At 51.4% G+C, this 20,296-nt stretch overlaps 1 protein-coding gene across 1 annotated transcript in view; it reads right to left on the bottom strand.

Annotated features, from left to right (window-relative positions):
* Fmn1 (formin 1) overlaps nucleotides 1–20,296 on the bottom strand; it is a 225,881-nt gene that overhangs the window by 8,669 nt on the left and 196,916 nt on the right. Inside the window, 2 exon segments of the mRNA XM_070005715.1 lie at nucleotides 10,961–11,110; nucleotides 15,261–15,312. Of these exon segments, the coding sequence (XP_069861816.1) occupies nucleotides 10,961–11,110; nucleotides 15,261–15,312 (202 nt within the window).

Below are 20,296 nucleotides of genomic sequence, written 5' to 3'. Positions count from 1 at the left end.
CAGAGTTCAGCCCCCACGACTGACACTAGACAGACAGACAGACACACACACACCATATGGGGGTAAGTTTGTTCAATTTTCTAAATTTCAGTGCCTTTGTCTATCAACAAGCCAACAGTGTCCACCTCGCGAAGTCAAGGCGAGAGGTAAATCACTGACACACGGGTAACATCCAGCACGCCTGTCACATACAAGTATTCACTAACAGACAACCTTTCATCAGGAGATAAGGAACTCTTCAAGACTGCACAACCTGAGTGTGGTGCCACATGCCTGTAGTCTTAGCTACTGAGAGGCTTGGGCAGGAAAATGCTTGAGCCCATGAGTCTGAGACCAGCCTGGACAACACGGCAAGTCTGTCTGCCACTTTTTTTTTCTTTTTTGCTGGTTCCGTGGCTTGAACCTTGGGCCTGAGCACTGTCCCTAGACTCCTTTGCTCAAGGTGAGTTAGTGCTCTGTCACTTAAGCCACAGGGCCATTCCTGGCTTTTTCTGTGATTAACTGGAGATAAGTCTCACAGACTTTCTTGCCTGGACTGGCTTCGAACAGCCATCCTCAGATCTCAGCCTCCTGAGTGGCTGGGATTACAGGCGTGAGCCGCCGGCGCCCAGCTGCCTTGCACATTTTTTCAAAAAGTAATGCGTGACTGGCCACAAGCTAAGCATATGGAGTGATACCCACGTACTGCTTTACAGTAATAACATTAGGTTCATCCTGAAAACAAACCAACACTACAGTCCTGAGATTCAGCTGACCAAAGCACCATCTGAATACAGGTTCTAAAAGTCATAGCCAGATGTTGAAATATGGTTTAAATATGACAGTGATTTCCCTGCCACATAACATAAGAGAGAGCGTCAAAGGTGCTCCTTATTTCCTAAGCTTTCCCGAGGTCTTACAAAACATTGCAGCCGTAGCCAGCTGGGGCAGGGACAGCCCCGTCTCTGCTCTCCACAGGGTCGGCCCTGTGGCTGGGACGGTCCCAGGGTGAGGGGCTGGAGAACAGATAACTGCACGTCCCAAATGGTTCTCCTCATTCCATCCCATGGATCAGGACGGCCTCAACAGCGTGCAAACCTCTGAGATCCCCCCGCCCTCCTCCCACACAGGCACCGGCTCCCAGTCGGCTGCCGCAGGATGCAGCAAGCGCTGCCCGCCCTGGGCCGGGGAGTCAGCACTGGAGGCCTGCGGGCTGGATGCTGGCGGGTGTGCGGAAGCGGCCACAGAAGAACCCATGCGCGGCCAGGCAATGCTGCGTTCTAATACACCTCACGGACCAACCCTATAGCTTACCAAACCGTGGAGTGTATACAGCCTATGGTTCAGGCTCTCGAGCAATCAAGCATCCTGGGCTGAGTTCAGTTTGTCTGTCTTACCTTCTCAGGACCAGGCCTGTTTTCATAGGAACGCTATGCTAGTCATCAGAGGCAGGCCCTGGACAGGCCAGCCTTATGCACCCTACCCCAATTTCTTTACCTGCTAAAACTGGGAGCAATACTACATCTAAATAGAAGTTGCTGTAAAAACGAAAGAAGTAAGACATGTGGCTGCATATCCCACATGCCTGCTGTGTTACCATCGTCTGTGCCCAGTGCGGCGCTGAGCGACTGCTCTTACCATCGTCTGTGCCCAGTGCTGTGCTGAGCAATGGCTCTTACCATCGTCTGTGCCCAGTGCTGTGCTGAGCAATGGCTCTTACCATCGTCTGTGCCCAGTGCGGCGCTGAGCGACTGCTCTTACCATCGTCTGTGCCCAGTGCTGTGCTGAGCAATGGCTCTTACCATCGTCTGTGCCCAGTGCTGTGCTGAGCAATGGCTCTTACCATCGTCTGTGCCCAGTGCCGTGCTGAGCGACTGCTCTTACCATCGTCTGTGCCCAGTGTGGCGCTGAGCGAATGCTCTTACCATCGTCTGTGCCCAGTGCAGCGCTGAGCACTGCTCTTACCATCGTCTGTGCCCAGTGCCGTGCTGAGCGACAGCTCTTACCATCATCTGTGCCCTTGCGGCGCTGAGTGACTGCTTTACCATCGTCTGTGCCCAGTGCAGCGCTGAGTGACTGCTCTTACCATCGTCTGTGCCCTTGCAGTGCTGAGCGACTGCTTTACCATCGTCTGTGCCCAGTGTGGCGCTGAGCGACTGCTCTTACCATCGTCTGTGCCCAGTGCGGTGCTGAGCGACTACTTTACCATCGTCTGTGCCCTTGCGGCGCTGAGTGACTGCTCTTACCATCGTCTGTGCCCAGTGCGGTGCTGAGCGACTGCTTTACCATCGTCTGTGCCCTTGCGGTGCTGAGCGACTGCTTTTACCATCGTCTGTGCCCTTGTGGCGCTGAGCGACGACTGCTTTACCATCTTCTGTGCCCTTGCGGCGCTGAGCGACAGCTCTTACCATCGTCTGTGCCCAGTGCGGCGCTGAGCGACTGCTCTTACCATCGTCTGTGCCTTTGCGGCGCTCAGCGACTGCTTTACCATCTTCTGTGCCCTTGCGGCGCTGAGCGACGGCTCTTACCATCGTCTGTGCCCAGTGCGGCGCTGAGCGACTGCTTTACCATCGTCTGTGCCCTTGCAGCGCTGAGCGACAGCTCTTACCATCATCTGTGCCCTTGCGGCGCTGAGCGACTGCTTTACCATCGTCTGTGCCCAGTGCGGCGCTGAGCGACTGCTTTACCATCGTCTGTGCCCTTGCAGCGCTGAGCACTGCCGGGCCTCGCTCTGCGCCCTGGCTTTTCTCAGCTCCTCATCTTGCTTTCGCTGTTCTCGCAATGCTGGTCTCACCCATGTCCATGTGTTCCACCTCTCCCCAGTCTCACATCATGAAAGCTTCCTTCATCTCAGGAGTAATTGTTCTTTCTTTTTTCAAGTGAAAAAGCACTTTGTGCATCAACTTCAGGCACTTACAGCTTTTCATCTTAAAACTGGTCAAGTATCCTGCTTCTCTTGGCCCAGAGACCCCTGGAGGACAGTGCCAGGCTTCGAGCATACCTCCCTGTGTCTGCGTCTCCTGGCAAACTCAGTCCCCAGCAAGCGTCTACGTGACTGTGAATGACCTGCACCCATAACCTTCTTCACACCTTAAACAGCTTCCATGGGCAGTCAATACGAAGTGGTAAAATAATTACATTTGCATCTATCCTAAGAACCCCTTTCTGGTCATCGATTAACCAACTGAGTCCTAAATAAGGCAAGATGAAGGGTGCTGAGGAGTCCTACAAGTATTCAGTACGCTGGAAGTTACTTATTTACCCAAAGAACACGAGACCTAGAGGAGTCACAAAGGAAAAGACCCGGAGCCTTCCGTACTCCACAGAAAGGAGACACCTTGACCGCAGCTGCTGAAAACATCAGCCGTTGGTCGAGGTGAAATGCTTCCAGGACAGAAAAGTCAAACTCAGAGAAAAGAGCCACAGACATGGGAAATAATCCACTTGTCCCGAGCAGGCCAAGCAGACCTCAGATTCACACATGCACACACACACGCACACACACACACACGTACACACGCAGACACGCGCGCACACACACGCACACACACGCACACATGCACGCACATACACACATACGCACACCTACACACACACACACAAATACATATGCACACATGTACGCACACATACATACACACGCACAAATGCACGCACATATACATACACACACACACACATGCATGCACGGACGCATGCTCCTCCTCCCAGGCTCCCCCTTCACTCTGACAATCCTTTTCCCTCCACTCTGGCCTTGGCCCTCAGATCAGCCTCGTTCTCGGGGGGGGCCCTCAGATCAGCCTCGTTCTCGGGGGCCCTCAGATCAGCCTCGTTCTCGGGCCCTCAGATCAGCCTCGTTCTCAGGGGGCCCTCAGATCAGCCTCGTTCTCAGGGGGGCCCTCAGATCAGCCTCGTTCTGGGAGGACCTCAGATCAGCCTCACTGGCAGCCAGGGTCACGAAGTTCTCCAGCTTGAAGACTTAGCTGGTCACACGTCAGTATCTGTTCTTTAAAAGGGATCCCGTGATAAGTTAGCCTATCATGTCTACTTGCTACACGGGACCACTTTCCTTACCCCATTCCTAACATATTTTTCTTGCACCAGAGGAATTTGGAGACCAAATTTCTGCTGCGACACAAATCAACCACTTGGTAGTTTTCGTGGTGTCACCTGCAGAGCCCAGGCTTTGACTGCAGAAGGAGGCTGCTTCTGTCTGCAGAGCTCTCCTCCGGGCCCCGGAGAGGTGTGAGCAGAGGGGCAGACTCGCGCTGGAATGTACGGCCAGCGAGCGCCCATCGCTCAGCACTCGGGAGACCCAACGCCGCCAGCCAGTCCGGAGAGGTAGGTGCAGAGTGAGAGGAAGCAGCAAGCCTTTCCTGCGGGAGAGGCCTGTGGGAGGCAGCCTGGAAAGGAACATCTGCAGGTGGAGTGGAAATGCACAGCTCATCTCTGGTCCACAATTCCAGTTTTGATACTGAAGACATGCATGTGCTTGCAGACACCAACTCCCCATTTTTCAGTTTTGAAACCTGTGCCACGTACCAAGTCTCACCAAAAGCTGGAGCTGAGCGGAGCCTGTTTGCACCTCACTGAAAGGTGAGGAGACTGTCTGGAGCTGGAGCCTGCCTGGCGCCCCCGGAGCACGCTCCCCGGACGGCCCCACGGTGCCCTGCCCAAGGCGGGGCTGTCAGAGCCCCTCAGATAAGCAACTCAAAATACTCTGGCTGAATGAAGGAGACTTACTTTGGGTTTCCACTGCTCCCTGCCAAGCTGAGAAATGGAGTGTGGACAGATGCTCTCTAAGCCTCGATTTAGGCTCTGCAGAGGCTCCCAGGCTTGGCAAAGCACCACACTCAGAGTTTCACTTCTCATTTTTTGTTATTCTTTTTAAAAACAAATTGAAAGCAATACCATCAAGAATAAGCATGTGCATTCCCTCAACAAAATAATTAAGATGGTAGATTCTGGGTGAAAGTGACCCATAGAGGACACAGTTGAATTCTACCACTAAATTTAAATACATGTCCTACAATCTGCCACCGATACAGTGACAGTTCATTTGTTCAGTGAACAATCATTCTGAGTACCTACTGTGTGTAAGGAAATAAAAGGCAATGTAGATAAAGTGGTACAGACATTGTACTGATCTTTAAGGAGTTTCAACTTACCTCAGGTACAAAGTATGTGCAGTATTACTAACTAAACGAAAATCAAATCACTAGGTACCCAAAGTATAGTATAATACAACTCTCAGGATTCTGGAGAAAGGAGAAAATGGATGGGGGGTAGTGGTCTGTGGCCCCTAGATTAGATTCTTCTGGAATAGAACTCCAGAGTGACTATCACCTGAGACATCACGATATTCTGAAAGTATGTGTTAAATATATGCATATTTAACAATAACAGATGTTATTAAATGGAAGGAGTTAACACGGTGCTGTAAGCATGTACTCTGAGCACATGCAGCCACTCAGCTGGGTTACACTTGGCTGCGGGCACTGGGTCAGGCTAACCTCAGGCACCTCTGTGATTCTTCCCGAGTGTGTGTGTGTGGCTCCAAGGCCCACAGCTTTGTAGAGTGTGGCTTCCTAGGACATCCTTTCCTTTTCCTTTTCGAAGGAGTCAAATTCACGTTTTATCGTTGTGTAGTTAATTTGCATAGAGCTGGGACAGAGAGAGAACTCATGGCCACCTGAGTCCAATAGCATTGCCAAAGAGGCGTATATAGATGTAGCTGAAGCCAAAGCATGTTCTTGGTCTGGGGTGGGGCAGGTGTCCTAAAACCACAGCTGTTTAGACTTCTCTCCCTCACGCCGATTCAGCAGACTTGCCCGCATGTCTGCCGTGCTCTCCGGGAGTGTTTGGAGGTCTGGCGAGGGAGCCACTGGTCTCCTGTATTTCCCCACCAGCACATGGGTCTGTTGAGGGTGGCCTTTTTATGGCTAATCATCTTCCCAAAGTCCTCCCATTTCCTTGGGATCATTTTCTCCTCTAAACTCAGGATACTAGGTGTCTATTTAGTACCATTTGACTGTATTTTCCTCTTGTGGCATGTTTGCAATTGTGCAGTAGTCATCTTTCCATGTCCTGCTTAGGAGATGAGGAGGTTTTGTGTCTTTGTGAAAATGATAATACTGTTTATAACTTAGGTATTTGTGTATTTGCACCAAACTCCTATCCAATGTGACTTAGGAAAACTCAGAGTTTTTCCAATTAACTAGGAGATGACTATTTCTATTTTTAAGGGTGTTTTTTTTTTAAACATATGAGGGCTCTTAGCAGTTAGTAGTATACAGTTGAGACCATTTAACTATTAATGGAAAAGTTACTGTCTTAGAAATTACTGGAATGTTGTGTATATATGTCAGTGGCCGAGCAAAATTCAATTAATACGAATGTTAGCTTATGGAACTTTTCTGGGAATAACTTTTCATGTGAATACATGAATTCCTCTAATGTCTACAGGTACGGCCTCCCTGGGCCTCCAGCTCTGGGCCCTAAAGCAGCCTGGGGACGAGAGAGCTCTGGAACTCCCTGTGGGTAACTCCGGCACCCGGAACGCGTTGTTGTGGAGCCATAATAGCAGCAAAGTCCTGTGGTCTTTGGCTGGATTAAAACCCAAAGTAAATGCTTATTCCTCCCTCTGGTGTAAATTATAGCTATGAAATTTCTTATTTGCATTTCACCAAACTCCAAATCCCTCCTTACTTAACCATTATGAGTTGTTTTTTTTTTTTGAGTTTTTTTGGGGGGAGAGAGAGGTTCCGGTCATGGGGCCTGAACTCTGGGCCTGGGCACCTTCCCTCAGCTCTTCAGCTGAAGGCTAGCACTCTACCACTTGAGCCACAGCGCCACTTCCAGCTTTTTTTTTCTGCTTATGTGGTGCTGAGGAATCGAACCCAGGGCCTCATGCATGCAAGGCAAGTGCTCTACCACTGAGCCACTTTCCCAGCTTTTTTTTTTTTTTTTAATGGCACTTTTAAGGTCTGCTGTGGCCCAAGGTGAACGGTTTGCCCAGACTTTTTATTCCTGGGGTCTTCTTCACCTTTTACAAATTCACAGGTCATCTTGTGGGTGGTGGTGGTGGTTTGTGTGTAGTGGGCACATGTGGCACAGTGCTGAGAGTTCCTAGGTGTTGAAAAACTTCGTCAGTACGGGTCTTATAGCTCAGAGCAATTAAGTGGCCAAAAAAGACAAAAGAAAGAAAAAGAGGCAGAAAATGAGTAAGGATAGATGATAAAAGAAACAGCAAGAACTAGGTTAACTTCTTATAGATACGCACACACACACACACGCATATAAGTTCTTGCTGCCTCTGAGGACAAAATGTAGTCTTGATGAACTATAATAAACAACCAAATGCAATGCCGGCTAGAGATAAACCCAGGGAAATGAGTTGTGGATCTCTCTCAATTTAAAAATGATTAATATCTTCCAAGAAGACCTGGGAGAGCAGGGCTAAGTCGCGGCAGACACCTACCAACTCAGGGGAGCAATGGCAGCTCTTTCTGCCTCGGCCTCCCCCAGTCACCGCCAGGCACCTGCAGGCGGGTCTGAAGCTGGAACTGAGTTGCAACACAGTTCCTTCACAAACTCAAGAGCAAGGAAAAAGGAAACACGAAGACTCCCAGAACGTTAGGAGTGGCCTGCAGGCTCAGGGACTCGTGACAATTTGGAGCAAGATGAGGTCAGAGTCACTACTTGATCGCACTCCATCCGAAAACACGCATGTCACCAAAGGGACAGCAGGCCCTCGACACTAAGTAGTGGGACTCGAGATGACGCAGCAATCAGTCACAGAGTGGAGGGGAGCACTGAGTTACGCTGTCTACACGCATTCCCGCAGTCCTGGGCATGGCTGCTGTCCCCGGAGGACATGGGATGCTTCGCTTGGAGGTGAGGATGCCACCCAGGCCAGCGCAGAGGCTGGGAGGCACAGACGGAAGGTCTAGGGAGGAGGGGCTCCGGGTCTGTGCCCAGACAGGGGCATTTGCTCTTTTATCTAAGGCTGACTACATGACAAGGAAATGCAATGCTATTAATATGCCATCATGCAGCAAATTACTCTTCTAATGAAACAGCTCATCTTCAGGTAAACCCATGTGTGTCTCTTCTACACCAATGTGGAGTTGTGCTCGATACTAGTTCAAGGATACTGGTTAGTGTTCACCAGCAAGGCACAAGATCATAGGGTACTGTTACATAAACAATGACAGAGTTACCCCTGCTCTAGCACCAGGAAGCGGTGCCACAGTTCACACACACACACACACACACACACACACACACACACGCATGCACGCACACGCATGCACGCGCACACACACACATGCGCGCACACGCACACACATGCACACATACACGCACACACACGCGCACACACATGTATGCACACGCACGCATGCACACACACACACCCCGCACACACACACACACACCCGCACACATGCACACATGCACAGAGCTCAGTCCCCCTGAGGGTAACGGACACACACGCTCAGACACGCACACACACACACACACACACACACAGGCACAGAGCTCAGTCCCCCTGAGGGTAACGGACACACACTCACACTCAGACACGCACACGCACACACAGAGGGTAACAGACACACACTCACGCTCAGACACGCACACACACAGGCACAGAGCCCAGTCCCCCTGAGGGTAACAGACACACACTCACACTCAGACACGCACACGCACACACACAGGCACAGAGCTCAGTCCCCCTGAGGGTAACGGACACACACTCACGCTCAGACACGCACACGCACACACAGAGGCACAGAGCTCAGTCCCCCTGAGGGTAATGGACACACACTCACGCTCAGACACGTACACGCACACACACAGGCACAGAGCTCAGTCCCCCTGAGGGTAACGGACACACACTCACGCTCAGACACGCACACGCACACACACAGGCACAGAGCTCAGTCCCCCTGAGGGTAACAGACACACACTCACACTCACACACGCACACGCACACACACAGGCACAGAGCTCAGTCCCCCTGAGGGTAACAGACACAGACTCACGCTCAGACACGCACACGCACACACAGAGGGTAACAGACACACTCACGCTCAGACACGCACACGCACACACACAGGCACAGAGCTCAGTCCCCCTGAGGGTAACGGACACACACTCACGCTCAGACACGCACACGCACACACAGAGGGTAACAGACACACACTCACGCTCAGACATGCACACACACAGGCACAGAGCTCAGTCCCCCTGAGGGTAACGGACACAAACTCATGCTCAGACACGCACATGCACACACAGGCCCAGAGCCCAGTCCCCCTGAGGGTAACGGACACAGACTCATGCTCAGACATGCACACGTACACACAGAGGGTAACAGACACACACTCACGCTCAGACATGCACACGCACACACACAGGCACAGAGCTCAGTCCCCCGAGGGTAACGGACACACACTCACGCTCAGACATGCACACGCACAGGCACAGAGCTCAGTCACCCGAGGGTAACGGACACACACTCACGCTCAGACACGCACATGCACACACACAGGCACAGAGCTCAGTCCCCTGAGGGTAACAGACACACACTCATGCTCATACAGGCACACACACACACACACACAGGCACAGAGCTCAGTCCCCCTGAAGGTAACGGACACACACTCACGCTCAGACACGCACATGCACACACACAGGCCCAGAGCTCAGTCCCCCTGAGGGTAATGGACACAGACTCACGCTCAGACATGCACACGCACATACAGAGGGTAACAGACACACTCACACTCAGACACGCACACGCACACACACAGGCACAGAGCTCAGTCCCCTGAGGGTAACGGACACACACGCTCAGACACACACATGCACACACACAGGCACAGAGCTCAGTCCCCCTGAGGGTAACGGACACACACTCACGCTCAGACACGCACACACACACAGGCACAGAGCTCAGTTCCCCGAGGGTAACGGACACACACTCACGCTCAGACACGCACACGCACACACACAGGCACAGAGCTCAGTCCCCCTGAGGGTAACGGACACACACTCATGCTCAGACACGCACACACACACACACAGGCACAGAGCTCAGTCCCCCGAGGGTAACGGACACACACTCACGCTCAGACACGCACACGCACACACACAGGCACAGAGCTCAGTCCCCCGAGGGTAACGGACTCACACTCACGCTCAGACACGCACACGCACACGCACAGGCCCAGAGGCCCATATTCAGAGCTGGTGGCCTCCCTCTGCCCCACCGACCCCCACCTAATAAAGCCAGGAGGCTGGGCGCGGGCGGGAGCGAGCGGCACGCAGTTTGATGTCCCCAGCAGGATACGGGGAGTCAGCAGCGACGCTGTAAATCCAAGCATGGCCTCAGCCCTGTGTGAAGTGTGGCCTCCGCCTGGCAGAGCTCCCTTTGATGCAAGTGCAGCGTATTAACGGGAAAGCGGTCACTTTTATTTGTCTATACTGTCTGCAACAGGGAGCTGCCCCATTTAGTGCAGGCCAACGTGAACACGCACAGAGAAGCAATCTGTTGCAAATTAGCACAAGTCCCCTTTCATTGACTAGCTAGTAATTGGAAGTGTTTTAGAAAGTGCAGTTTACCAGACCTGACAGTGTATCTGCCTGTGTGGACAGCAAGCTCTCCACCACTCCCCAGGCCCCGAGGCGGTAATCCTTCCTGAACATCTACTTGATCCCAAAGAAAACACTGACTGTGACACACACACACATGCACACACACACACGCACACAAACACATGCATGCACGCACTCACACGTACACACAGGCGCACACACATGCTCACACACACGCACGCACATGCGCACTCACACTCACGCACACACTCACACACACGCGTGCACACACTCACACACACACATGCTCACACCCACGTGCCCACACATACCCACACGCGCGGGTGGGCCTGTTTGCTAGGCTCCTCACACAGCCCCTCACCTTTCTTTAGATATGTTTTTACTCTCTCGTTTCCAGATCGTCTTGAAGTCGCTGCAGAACTCATACCACACGGTAAACACGTAGCTGGGTGTGATCTCCTTCTCACCAGCCTTTGGCTTCATCTCAAAATATCCTACTGTTGTTTCAAAACTGCAAGAAGCAGGGAAACGAGAAGGGAGAGCTGTCAGCATCAGAGCCAGGGAGCGCGAGGAGGTGGGCAGGCAGGCGGGCGGCCACTGGGCCTCGGGAAACCCAGGGAAGCCCAAACTGACTTGCCAAGAAATGCAATGTTGCTGGGGAACCAATGGGCACATCTGATCTCCATGAAAACAGCATGCATGTTCCAGGGGTGTATAGATCAAACTGCCTGAGTTTGCTCTGCTGCTCAAGCCCATGTTGGTTACCTGCCCTTGATGATGTTGAGTGATGACATCTAACACCGACCGCACCCGCAGCATGCACCCCAGGCGGCCCCACAACCCACTGGGAACAATCTGTTGGATGTCTGAGGAAAACGAGGTTCGGGGCCCTGGCATATTCTGGCTGTTGGGTTCATCACTAGGCACCCGCGACTCTCAGTCTCTTACGTGACTTAGACTACAAGCTCTTGAGGACAGCTACATCTTAAAACCTGATACGGATACAAGAAGGTAAACATGGAGCCTAAGCAAGATTTGGATGAAAGACTATCTCTGATCTGTAACAAGTGATCTCCAGTCAGTTCGGGAAAGAACTCAGGTTTTCCAAACCACATTCCCAGGTATCACACAGGCCGCCCCATGAAAGCTCGGGATGGACCGCCGGCCAGGGCCTCCCACGCAGCCCTTCCTGGAGGCACTGGCTTCCAAGCCATTTACAGCTCTGAACTCCATCTTTCCTCCCTCACCCACCCCCCTCTATGCCGAGCTAATTTGCCATGAGCAAGAACAGTTAAATAGTCCCCTTTTCTAGGCTGTTGGAAACTAATCACACCAGGAATTGCTGTGCATGTTTATTACTCAATACTCCATCAGATTTTTTTTTTGGTGTGGCCATCCTGAATACTGAGTTTCTTAAGGAACTCTATTCAATGGTGATTGTAAACGCTGAAGCCCTGTAACTATTATGAAGTATACTTTCATCTCCTTCTCAGTTATTGGACAATATGTATCTCATAAGGTTTTTATCACATTTCACAGATGAACTGTTAATTGATTCCATGGCTACAATTAGGTGAGATCCAAGCCCAAGCTACAGCTCTGAGCCCTATAAACTTTTTTGTGCTTCTGTAAATAACAAATCTGTTTTTAATGCAAATTAAAAATACTGGCACATAGTTATTAGGAAAAGACTAGAAGTGTGTAAATGCAGAAAGGCAGAATCTATTTAAGGCTCGGTGATAATTCCAGATGTGCATATTTTAGACGTACAGCAGGAATTGAAGTGGCAAAGTCTACTCTTGCTCCAGGCATAGAACCCAATTCTGTAAGAGTCAAAATACCAAATAAAGCCAAAGGAGCATCCTACAGTAAACATCTCTAGTTCACTCAAGATGGCCATTGTACTGACTGTAGCACTGGCATGCATGAGGAGAGGGTGACGCAACCTGGACAAACAGGCTAGACTTTCCTGTAGAGGCCAGGACTCCAGAGCTGGAAGGATTGACAAGGTGACTTTTTCAATAGTCTCAATTTACCGATGAGAAAACCAGGGCGTGGGAAGGCTGAATGCCCTCCCCAGGCGGTGGATGAGGTTGGGCGGCAGGTCTGCTAACCCGCGGCTCCCTTCTGCTCTTCCTCCCTGCTCACACTGTGGGAGTATGCGCCAGCGTTCATTTCCTCTCGTTCTCATTGCCTCTCAGCCCTCTGTGCTACCTCAGCAAGTGCCCCCCGAGTGGCACTCTATCACTGGGCAGTTGTAGATTTACTTGTGCATTCGTAAGGAAGGGGAAATCATTCCCTTTTGGCACTTAGAAGAAAAAGTTCTGTTTCTGCTTTGCAGTGGGCTGCGTGACGGGACCTGGCAAGGTGTCACCTGTGGTGCTCACGGCACCACGGCCTCTGCTTTGCTGGACCACGGAGCAGACACCAGTGCAGTTTCAGAAACACGTATCCCCACCATCTGCTCTCGTCGGCTTTCCCTGGACTTCGTGAGGCCCAGCTTGCTTACTTCTAAGGAAACACCACATTTCAGCATTCTCCCTCCAAGTATTCTGGAAATTCATGAAGCAAGTGAGGCCACGGTAAGGATGCGCCCGATCTGATTTCAGAGCCAAAGCCCCACGCTGCAGTCTGAGCCCAGCGCTACCGCATACGGTCTGGGCCTACCTCTGCTGTCCCAGACAACGCTCCTCACTCCAAGGTCAGCTTTGACTCAGAGGAGAGGAATCACTGAAAACCTCACGAAATCTACTGATACATGGAGAAGAACACAGTAGGAAAATTACTGATGAGGGGCTGGGAAGGTGGCTCAGTGGTAGAGCCTTGCATGCCTGAGGCCCTGGGTTCAATTCCTCAGCACCACATAAGCAAAAAGAAAAAAGCTGGAAGTGGCGCTGTGGTTGTGGCTCAAGTGGTAGAGCGCTAGCCCTGAGGCTGAAGAGCTGAGGGACAGCGCCCAGGCCCAGAGTTCAGGCCCCTCGACCAGACCCCCCCAAAAAAAATTACTGATGATTAAGGACAGGAAACAATGGTCAATCAAGCCTTTCCAGATTTCTAATTGTTAGCATTTAGCTTTGAAAAGATTGGTTTCTAATCACATACTTCATTTTATACAACTTATTCTACACTAGCCTCTTCTCTCAGCTATGATTCCTGGTATGATCTGCATCCCTCTCATTTGGCCTAACTTTTATTAAGTTCAGGGGAAGATGATATCAGCTATGATTCCTGGTATGATCTGCGTCCCTCTCATGTGCCCTAACTTTTATTAAGTTCAGGGGAAGATGATATCAAGAGCCCAGCACAGGGAAACATTTTGTTTCCATGTGGAGATGCCAGGGAGGAATGCGCCCATCCACGTACATGTGTGTCTGAGAACTGTTTAGGAAAAGCAGATATCCCTTCGCCTCAGAGACAACTGTTTCTCTTGAGAAGAAAGCGTAAGACTTTACTGAGTCTCACACGAATCTTGCGACACTGACCACAGCCTCCTGGAAGAGCACAACAAACAAACTGCGGTTTCTACATTCAAGATGGGTCTAACATACTTTATGTATGACATGAAAGCTAGTCTACCTTCACCACAGAGCCATGGAAAACGCTGACAGCCAGGATTTACGACGCCTCTTAGCAGGGCTAATGCGCAGCAGCGCTGGAAATGTGACATTTACCCTGGAAGCTGAATTGGCTTGGCCAGTACCAGTGTTCCCTTGTTGATGGTCGCTTCTCTGTGTGCTAAATATCTCTATAACACAGGCATGAATTTATATATCGAAGGAAGAAAGCTTCACATAGAGATTAGCCAAGAGATGGGCACAGAATTCCAAATGAAGGCCATTTGCAAAGATAGCCATGACAAGATGATAGGAAGGACGTGAGCACTCTGTGCGTGGAGACTGTAAGACTTCCTTACTCCTGCTTTCATCAGCATTGTCATTCTGTTGGCACCTGTCGCGTGAGCCAGACAGTGCTGTCTGCGGCTTTTCAGGACTCCAGACAGGAGGAAGATGGCTCATTCGGGCCCATTCAGTTGCACTCACATTCATAACTGGGAAATGCTTCTCATTCACTTTGTAATGCTCACTTCCCCCCCTCACTTAGTCTTCTAGTCATTTTAGGACAGATACTGGCAAAACCAACCCGCATGCCTGGCCCTGGCTAAGAGACCACCTCGGTAAGTTCCTGCCCACTCTCCTTCAAGGGAGGGAGGACCAGGATGGCTGGCCTGGTTAACTCACAAAAAAGGAAAGCCCGCCAGGGCCCATCGGGACCCGTGGTTTCCGGGTCCTGTGGTAAGGCGGCCGGGGGCCGTGAGAGGCTGATCAGTGTCCTAACAGATGGTACCAAAAGCACGGCTGCCCCGGAGTTGCGGAAGTGAGATGAGCCCACACCAGCAGCAGCAGCAGCAGCACGCCCACCACTTACACTGGGTCACAGGGCAGGAATAGAGCTGTGGCCTCCAGGAGCTTGGGCGGAAGGGAGCAGAGCGTGTGAATGAGTAGAGCTTCAGTTGGAGAAGGGGGCAGAGCTCTGGTGATGGATGCTTCAGGGCAGTAATAACACTGGTGATACTAACAAATGCTACGTAGATGAGAATACTAGCAAATACTTACTGCCATATAAACAGCCAAGCAAGACCCGAGACCATCCAAGCTGCTCACCTTTTCTGTGCTTTCTCCAAGTGAGCTTCTTCCGCTTTATGCTCTTTTTTGGCTGTGAAAGAAAAAAGGTTATGATTAAAACTGTTTCCTTACACCCTGCTGGTGTGATTTCGTCACTCTGATGCCTTCCATCGTGGTTCCAAGATGTCAGATTCATGGGTTTGCAACCTCCTGTGCTGCCCTGCGTTCTGGAGATAGGACCCAATGTATCCCACCTGTCATATGGCTTTGTTGTGCTTCCTCTGGGACACTTCTGAGAGCAAAAGGGAATAATAACACCCGTCTGCACACCGCATGCCACTCACAACTCTTTAGGAAATTTAAAAACGTCAGGATGTTTTTAAATGCACTGAGAAAGGCCCAGATAAGATAACCGCATGACTCCGAGACGCAGCTCTGCACCCAACAATAACAACTCATACCTGTAGGGATTATTTAGTAAAGCTCTTTTTTTTTTTTTTTACATGTTTTCTTTCTAACTCAAGGTAATACTTCCAGGATGATCAGGAAAATATACAATTGTAACATAATGTGTATTGTTACCTACACAAACGTGAAGTTACAATGATGCAGAATGAATGAATGAACGAAAATGTGTCAAGTGTGGGATCAAGGGTTTGGAACAGGTGAACATGGGGTTTAGCTTACTTGTAGTGGACTTCTTGGCAGCTATAAGAGCCCTGGACGGAATGTCCTTCCCACGGAAGGCTGTGTCCTCCACACTGGGAGTGTTTGGAAAGGCAGCGCCTGCCGCTTCACCTGTATCTCAGCCTGCATCCTTGAGTCCCACGCCACTGCGGCTGGCCGTATCAGGGCGCTCAGCAGTCACTCCGTGGAGGAGTCCAGCGTGGCTTCATGGAGCGCCACAGCTGTGTGGTCTTGCATCCAGACGCAGGCTGCCTCCTCAGCCGCAGTAAGACCGCTTTTCCCGTTGATATTCACGTGGCACCTGAGTAGCACTTTCAATTCCCCGTGGGGGCTTTTCCTCTGCATTCAGTCTGGGTAAATTTTTAGTGCAAGGTGCCTCACCTTCTGCTTTTCTTGGCTTTTAACATACCTACATAGCTGAACATCCTAAATTCTGATTTAAAGTGAGAGGCTCTTCCTTCTGCGTGAGCGCTGAGTCCGCGGCAAGGTTATTAACGGACCTGCGTCTCAGGGCACAGGGAGGCTGAGGAGGGGGAGAGGCATGGCTGGTGGCAAGTTGGTGGAGCGGTCGGGTCGTGTACATCCATGGATTAAGTGTTAGAGGGCACAGCTCCAGGTGGCCAAGACCATTACAACACTCACGTCAAGGACGGCCGATAGAGCCAGGCTTTGATGGCTTTTACCCACGATCCCAGCTACCTGCACAATTTGAAGCCCGGCCTCAGCTCCCGAGAGGAAATGAGGAATAGCGGTTCAGCCAGTAGAAGATGGCTGGGCGGCTGGTTCCCATCGACCAAGGTCTGAGACAGACAGTCTAACAGGGGAGACACTGCTTTCCTGAAAGGCTGCAGTACCCAGCCCAAGTCCGAGAGCTGAGGTGAGCAGACATGGCGCTGTCTTCCTCGGATACCGCATTCGTGACTAGTGGAAGCTGTGTGCATCTCTGCTCAAGCCAGTCTAGCAGTGCTATTTCCCAGCAGCCTCTGCTCTCAATGTGTCTGTCACCTTCCAGAAACTTTCACAATATGTCATAGATTCTCACTGCCATCTCTATAGTAGTCTGTGACTAGTGGTCATTCCCTCTCTCTTTTGCTGGTGCCAGGGCTTAAACTCAGGGCCCCAACTTGTTCAGCTTGTTCTCCTATGGTTGGTGCTCTACCTCTCAAGTCATGCCTCCATATCAGCTTTTTGGTGGTTGTTTCAGAGACGGGGCCTTGTGGCATTTCTGCCTGGGCTGGCTCAGTCTGTGATCCTCCAGATTCCAGCCTCCGGAGTAGCACTCACATGGAGCAGTCCAAGTAAAACACTATGCAGAGGAAATAGGGATCTATTCCAAGTGTAATTAAGTCATATTTATGGGTACCCATCAGGGAGGTAGTAAATTGTGAAATGGGGGGAGGAAGAGAGGCTTGAATATCTTCCTAGTATTCTTTGCAGCCTATTACACTTTAATACACCATGGTTTATGGACCTGACATGATTGGTATAAACCAACAGGACGACAGTAAAGAAGCTGTTTTTATTGTAGTCGTACAAATAGAGGAGCCCAGGGATGCTAATGAGCGCAAGGGCAGCCGTGCCCTGCTCCGTGTGGTATCTACCGGCGTGAACAAGGCGGCCATTTTCCATTCCTTAGAAGACTGCTCTGTGGTACACTTCCCAGGAGAAAAGACAGGCTGTTGGCAGCAGAGGTGACAGTAGACCCCCCCGGATACTGGAGACCTTTTAACTTCAGAGGGGAGACATTCAGACGCACAGAGCCACTGAGTTCTGAAAGTGTTTACCATATTTTTCTCTCGGAACATTTATCCACAGAAGATGACATGCTACCTAGTCTTCCTGCCTTATTAGCTCTTCCAGCTGTGGTTAAGTGAGGAGAACCATCCCATCAGATCTGACGTGGAGGTACACGGGTAAGTACGTGGATGATCCAGGTGAAGCGAGTGATTGTGTGCAGGACTTGCTGGAGGATACTAGCACCATGCCACGCTCAGCTACCAGCGTGTGGCCAGATGTCCTTGACCTGTGCTCACGCAGAAGTACACTAGGGAGCTCAGGCTTTTGGCACAAGGGACAAGTAAAAGACATTGTAACAGGAGGCTTTGAAGAGGTCAAGAAGCTCACACAAAAGACAGCCTTTAACAAGCCATCATGTAGTCAGACTTTCTGGGTCCTATCCTTTTCATCCTCTGCCATTTCGTTGACTTTCATAATGGAACTTGAATACTTCTCTAGGCACCAAAGAAATACAACATACTGCTGTCGCCTAACTTGGGACCCGGGGCTGTTCTCATGCGACCTGCAGGACACCGGGGAAGCCTGAGTTAGATGGTCCCTCAGCGCCCCTCCCTGCCCACCGGCCGCATGTCAGCAGGAACATCCTTAGATGTATTAGATGCTCTTCGGTCATTCACATTTTTACAATTCTGAATCCAGATGCTTCACAGAAGTCATAGGAGAGCTGTTGGGATGACAATTTGAGTTAGACAGTGTTATAAAAAGCATCCCTGTTATACATCCTGAGAAGGGCTGTATCATTCTCATGTTATGATGACCCCAGCAATTATTTACACGGGTGATGGCCGAGATTAAGGGATTGCCCTACAGCCTCCATCAGCCACCAGGCTCCACATCCAGCCTCTGCTCTACCGCTGCTTCTGTGAAAGAAACTTCTCTGCCGATGCTAGGGAAGGCAACGTGGGCCCGCAGCTTTGCACACGTATCACACTGCCCACGCCAACCACCGCAAAGGCTTTGTGTGGCCTTCCCCCCCCCCCCCAGTATACTTTAGCTGAGATGTTCTTCCCCCAGACTCAGGTAAGTTTTTCAACTTATGATATTGAGGAGACACTCAGCCTTTCAGACTCTGTAAGGAATGGCGCTCGTTCTTCTTAGAGGAATCCATTAACTAGCATTCTACCCTCCCCCTGCTCAGCGGCGCCGGAGCGCAGCGGGCGCAGCAGCGGGCGCAGCAGCGGGCGCAGTGGGCCATCCTCACTCTGCGCCGGGACGCAGTGAGCGCAGCGGGCCATCCTCACTCGGCACTGGGGCACAGCGGGCGGCGCAGCGGGCCATCCTCACTCGGCGCTGGGGCGCACTGGGTGCAGCAGGCGCAGCGGGCCATCCTCACTCAGCGCTGGGGCGCAGCAGCAGGCGCAGCGGGCCATCCTCACTCAGCGCTGGGGCACAGCAGCGGGCGCAGCGGGCCATCCTCACTCGGCGCTGGGGTGCAGCGGGCGCAGCAGCGGGCGCAGCGGGCCATCTTCACTCAGCAACTTCTTGTTTTCGGGTCACACTGACACAGTTCTCGAGGAGGCTGTGAAGCCGTGTCGTCCAGCCATTCAATTGCATTGCAGAGAAAAAGGGCAACGCGGCGCGTTGGTGCTGTGACTTTCCTGGAGACACTCACCGCGGCGGACCCAGAGCGCACCCTCCCCGCGCCCTGCGCCCCGCGAGCCGCGAGCCCGGCTCCCCAGGACTCGCAGACGCGGACGCGGTGCCCGGACCCACGCTGAAGCACACGGTCTCCGCAGGAGCGTGCACGAATTTCAGCTTTCACTCTGAATTTCCTGACTCTTGACGCTGTAACACAGACCATATGGCGAGTGGCTCGTGAGCGCTCATGGGAGGCAGGTGCTGCGGTCTCCGGGCCTCAGATTCTCCACGTCGCGCACCTTCCGGGCCCACAGGTACCTGGGACTTGTCAGCACACGTCCTTTGTGAAAAGTTACTTTCTATTTATTTTTCACAGATACGTCTAAATACGCATATTTATGGCATAGGCTTTTTTCATTTAGGGAACAATTGTAGCCAAGATCCTGTCTCTTCTCTCCTGCCCATCTCACGCCCAGTGGGAGGAGTAAGATCTACAGCACTCTCTAACTTCTTAGTGTTGCTTGGACACTGAATTCAACCACTGCATTGTCCAGAGAGACAACACTTGTAGAAAATACAACAAATGACAACAACGCTAGATTTAAAAAAAAAAAAAAGACTGTTTCCATTCTCTTCACCAGGAAGCTCTGGGGAGTGTGGAAGCGATGGCGCTTACAGTCCTGAGATCTCGGCTGTCCCGTGGACAGACTGCACGGTGCCAGCGGGAAAGGGTGTTTGCTCAAACAACTCTGCCCTATCTTGTACGAGCACTAACTAAAGGCGCAGACTTTCTGGAAGACATGGACTTTAAGCTTTGTACTCAAAACACCTAGCGCTTACAAAAATGAACAGTGTAAATCAGTAATTATCACTCAATTGCTGGTCAGACTGACTGTAAATGCGGTTGCTAGTCAGACAAGCAGTGGCAACGGCGACACGTCCCTCCCTCCCCAATCACCACAGCTCGCTTCCAAACAAGGATCCCACTCCCTTGTGTTTCTCTCCATCTCAGG

This window comes from Dipodomys merriami, unplaced genomic scaffold, assembly GCF_024711535.1.
Source record: "Dipodomys merriami isolate MVZ:Mamm:240054 unplaced genomic scaffold, mDipMer1.0.p SCAF_69, whole genome shotgun sequence".
In the NCBI taxonomy this organism is placed as follows: domain Eukaryota; kingdom Metazoa; phylum Chordata; class Mammalia; order Rodentia; family Heteromyidae; genus Dipodomys; species Dipodomys merriami.
The sequence above is the reverse complement of the archived record's forward strand: the minus strand, read 5'-3'. Positions and strand labels throughout refer to the sequence as shown.